This window comes from Suillus fuscotomentosus (genome assembly GCF_016647785.1).
Source record: "Suillus fuscotomentosus strain FC203 chromosome Unknown F5891scaffold_110, whole genome shotgun sequence".
NCBI lineage: Eukaryota > Fungi > Basidiomycota > Agaricomycetes > Boletales > Suillaceae > Suillus > Suillus fuscotomentosus.
In genome coordinates, this window is record NW_024539622.1 from 130,205 (window position 1) to 135,347 (window position 5,143).

The 5,143-nt window shown below is 51.3% G+C and overlaps 1 protein-coding gene across 1 annotated transcript; it reads right to left on the reverse strand.

Annotated features, from left to right (window-relative positions):
* Positions 1–2,457: 2,457 nt before the first annotated feature.
* Positions 2,458–3,578, reverse strand: F5891DRAFT_1196936 (uncharacterized protein; the record flags this gene model as incomplete). Its single annotated transcript, XM_041368400.1, has 4 exons — positions 2,458–2,478; positions 2,535–2,636; positions 2,696–3,379; positions 3,441–3,578. 4 exons carry the CDS (start codon positions 3,576–3,578, stop codon positions 2,458–2,460), a joined length of 945 nt encoding a protein of 314 aa, XP_041218623.1.
* Positions 3,579–5,143: the final 1,565 nt, after the last annotated feature.

The window sequence follows — 5,143 nt, forward strand, 5'->3', positions numbered from 1 at the left end:
AAGGGTACCGGATCGCGTCGCCGGTACCTCGTGTCTTGGGTTGGCTATCCTGCCTCCGAACGAACGTGGCTCCCCGAAACAGAATTGAAGTCCGCAGCGGAACTCCTGAAGGCGTATAAGAAGCAACTCAAGATCGCTTCAATCGCCATCTCATGTTGATCAACAAATGCCACTGCAACTTCTCCTACCGCCCTCACTACACGAGGGCTGACCCCACCGACGAACCCATCCACACCAACACCAAAACCTTCCATCGCCAACGAATCCGCAATCGCCACCGCCCCACGAAACCCAAACCCATCGACAAACAGAGACCCGTTACCCAATACCCCACCTACGCCACTACCCAAGGAAAGACGCTTCACTATGTCAGTCTCAGCGTCGTCTGTTTCCTTGCACCGATCCGCTACCTCTCATGCGTCTGCCTCCGACCGCGACCCAACGAGCCAGCCAACGCATGGCCATGATAGGCCCTCCCCCCCGGGATACACCATCTTCCGACGACCATCCCTTCGCTCAGTTGTCCAAGATAGGCAACGGGCCTACTGGGAAGCAGTCATCTGCGACCCCCAGTATGCAATTCGACTCGACAACTATCTCAACCGCACCAATGACGACATAACCATGAACCTCGTCCAGGCCTTCAGGGCCACCGATGCCCTCACCGGCGATATCGCCAGGATCGACCTGGCTAGGGAGACTTCCCTATCCACCGTCTCGACCAGATATAACCAAGGCAAGATCAAGCGAGCCTTGCTAAATCTGTTTGAGCTCAGGAACTTCCATGCCGCTGTCATGGCCGTCGAGGAGGAGCGGGCATTTAATCCCCCTCCCGACCCGCTTGCAGTCGTCGAGCATGCTGTCTATGACAGAGCTCCGAGCCCCTTCCTTCCCCAACTACCCCGCTCTGAATCACCAGAGCATATCCCCAACGTCACCCAGTTGACCAATCCCGAGATCGACCGTCTCTACAACGAATACGAACGCGAGCTCTACGCTCCACATAACCCCTCCCCTATCCCTGATGTCGACACCATCTCTATCACCATCCCTGAGCTGGATGAGTGTCCTCCCGAACCACCTGTTCTCAACCCCGACGATTGGGTACCTACTGAAGTAGTCCCACATCTCTCCATTGGTTCTCTGGAACCTCTTCCCACTCCGCAACGCCGAAATCACCGTGCTCGTGCACGATCCATCCTGTCTCTAGGACTACCTCTCTCCCATGCGCATCGCCCGCGCACCCAGAACTTCACCAGGCACTATCCTCGCGAGGAAGCCCAGGAAGACGCCATCAACGACGCGCGTCGTGATGCCACCGAGACCACCCGGGTCTACCGCAGCAACATTGTCTGCCACCAGTGTCGTGTCTTTGGACACAAACAGAAACACTGCGCGCAATACTTCTGCCGCATTTGTGGGCAATTTGCCCCAAAACATCTCACTCCCTTCTGCCCTCGACTCGACGGCAGAAAGATCCTTCGCCATGGAATCTCTTCTGACAGGTTCTACAGGGACATGCGCCAGCTCGAAGCTGCGTATGACCAGGACGCTGCTCGCCTCGAGCAAGAACGCGAAGAGAATGCAATCGAAGCCGCCTCCTGGCTCGAAGACCTCGACTTCGACCCCGAGTGGTATAACAACCAGGACGACTACGTTCCCTTGGACGACGATTAAAGAGTTCGTGGAACTCTACCTTGAAACGGGGGTAATGTTACAAGTAACATCAGCTACATGGCCCCCCTATCATTTTTCCCCTTCGTCCTCGCCCTCGTATGCCTCCGGCTCGTACTTCTCTACCGACTATCCGTTGACCGGATCCTCGGGACCGTTCCCGTCCCTCATCCCCCTCCTATCGCACCAATGTGCGCACGTGCCCTCGGGCTATGACTCGTTCTGACTCGTGCCACCAATGTGGCTTTCCTTATCTTGTCTTATCTTTCCTCTGACTTGTGCGTGCTGCGCATTGTATCATTTACCGTTGGCTCGTTCCAACATTTCTCAGTCTCATTCTGCATTCGACCTCACATCACTAATTAGGCTCTGCTACCAGCGTACCTATACCCTTTCCGTTTCCCCTTTGCCCTTACCTACAGTACGGTAGCCTTGCCCTTAACCCTTTCCACTTAGTATAAGTAGTCGGTCATCCTGTACTAGATTCCCTAACTTGAATCTACTCAATCTTCCCTCGAACATACTTCCCTCTGAAGCCCCCTCAGCTTCAGTCTCTAGTATCTTTTCTTATGTGCTCATCGCGCCTAAGTCTACCTCGATCGACAACTCATCGTTCGGACAAGACTGTCCTTACTTTGAGAACGTCAGTGACTTTGAAGACATCCGTCTTAGAAGTCACGTGACACGCGCGTCTCTGATATCTGCCGACTCGTCGTCGCCAGTCTCAGTCGCTACACTGGACCCTTCCGGTTACGTCACGAACGTTAGCGGACGACACCCCTCTTAGGGCTCCGCATAACAGATCTATTTGAGTGCGTAACAGAGTCAACATCTGCAGTTAGCCCAATAAAAACACTTACCCTGCTTTCTGCATCCCAGAAACCTCTATCATCTGTGCCTTCCGAGTGATGCGAACCTGCCAATGCCAAATCCTCTTTGATGATGCGTTGTGATGGTACCACCTTAGGGAATATAATCATGCGGTGGGTCAGCTATGCCGAACGAAAGATGTGGGACTCACCTGCGTCAGAACTGGGTTGGTAGTTTCATTGTCTTCATCAGCCAACATTACCCTTTTCCTCTTCGGAACAGACTTCCATGACTGGGAAGTCGAGTTGTCAACTAATTTTGCCTCTACCAGTTGGTCATCTTCTGCCCGTCTCTTCTTACCATTGCCGCCCTTTGGAATTGCATTCACCGCATTCTTAATGCCTGGCACAAAAAGGTTGTATTTCAGCGGGATTGGAGCTGACACAGGAAGGGGGGTCAGAGGTTCCAATGCCTTTGAGAATGGGGACAGTGACAAAGGCGACAGTTCTATTGCAGGTGCGGCAGATATGCTCGAATGGTCTATGTCTCCAGGAGGAGGGGCTGAAGTAGATACAGCCGCGACGGGTGGTGTTGTCAATGAGACCAGTGCCGAAGTTCCAGAGGAGGAGGAAGAGGAGGATATTTGTGTTAATGCTGTTGTAGTCTGAGCATCAGGAAGAACAGGACTCTCAATGCCGACGATAGGGCGGTAATTGATTGTCTTGTTGAACCGTGGGTGACCCTTAATTCTCGGATCCTTGTCAGTAACAGACCCCCAATCCGGCGAAGTCTGAAAGACGCCACCCTTTGAGCAGTCTCTCACAACCGCAGCACATGACAATAATTCCGGGGACAACGAAGTGGCAATCCCTGCATGACGCTCCAAGTCATTTGCCTTTGTCAAAGGCGTTCATATTAATGAAAGTAATAACATTGTAGCAACAAACTACACTCACAAGCCATCTGGCGATCTCATCCAATAGTTTCAATGCCTCTGGATCTCCTTGCCGCAATGTCATGCACCGCTTCATCAACAATTGCACAGCCACCAGTGTTTCATTCAAAGCCTCGTTAGCTGTGTCCGCAGGTGTCATGGCGATGTTAAAACTTTGTTGCAGGGTAACGGGTGAGATAGTATATGGAAAGGACAGAAAGGTGACTTTGAAAAATTTGCACACAGGTCGGGATTGATATCCAGACGTCGGTTTGTGGCTCTTTCCGAGTGTTGTGCAATGTGAAGAAGATGGATATGATGACATAAGATCATGACAGCGTCCACCATTGTTCAAAGGTCCACAGTTACAACATGGTACCACTCGTCGGATTGTTTGTTTATCCTCCTCGAATCTTTTTTCAAACCAGCCATGATGATACCAAGAAAAGTTCAGTTTGTTATTCCCGAACAGCCATACATTGGCAATACCCCCTCCATGTTCTCCATATATGGCAGCAATGTCGACAGAGACAGTCCAGCAGCGCTACACCTTCCTCTGGACAAAGATCCCATCGCCTGGTGGGGTGCATATCTACCATTAGAGTCATGGACTCCTCCTAAGCTGAGAAAATCAAAGTTCAAAGGAGTAGTCGGATTGGCGGACTATCCACATTTTAAAAGTAAGCATGCCCCATCTTGAGCCGGTATACTAACAAACTTGCAACAACAGAATATAACTTGGAGAATGAATTTCCAGCCGGCTATGAAAACACAGATGACCCCATCGCAAAAAGAGATCAAGGTAAGCTGATTGTGTCCATAGTTTTGAATTTCACTCACCAGATGTTGTGACTTAGCATACGAGCTGTGCTTCAATGGCCACTGGGACGAAATCAGAAGCATGCTGTCCGGTGAGTGTTACGCACTCAAATAGATCTGTTAGGCGGAACCCTAAGAGGGGCTTCGTCCACTAATGTTCATGACATAACCGGAAGGGTCCGGTGTAGCGACTGAGACTGGTGACGATGAGTCGGCAGATATCAGAGACGCGCGTGTCACGTGACTTCTAAGACGGATGTCTTCAAGGTCACTGACGTTCTCAAAGTAAGGACAGTCTTGTCCGTACGATGAGTAGTCGATCGAGGTAGACTTAGGCGCGATGAGCACCTAAGAAAAGATACTAGAGACTGAAGCTGAGGGGGCTTCAGAGGGAAGTATGTTCGAGGGAAGATTGAGTAGATTCAAGTTAGGGAATCTAGTACAGGGTGACCGACTACTTATACTAAGTGGAAAGGGTTCAGGGCAAGGCTACCGTACTGTAGGTAAGGGCAAAGGGGAAACAGAAAGGGTATAGGTACGCTGGCAGCAGAGCCTGATTAGTGGTGTGAGGTTGAATGCGGAATGAGACTCAGAAATGTTGGAACGAGCCAACGGTAAATGATACAATGCGCAGCGCGCATGAGTCAGAGGAATGATAAGACAAGATAAGGGAAGCCACATTGGTGGCACGAGTCAGAACGAGTCATAGCCCGAGGGCACGTGCGCACGTTGGTGCGACAGGAGGGGGACGAGGGACGGGAACAGTCCCAAGGATCCGGTCAATGGATAGTCGGTAGAGAAGTATGAGCCGGAGGCATACGAGGGCGAGGATGAAGGGGAAAAATGATAGGGGGGCCATGTAGCCGATGTTACTTGTAACAGTGAGCCTCCCATTTATTTCGATCG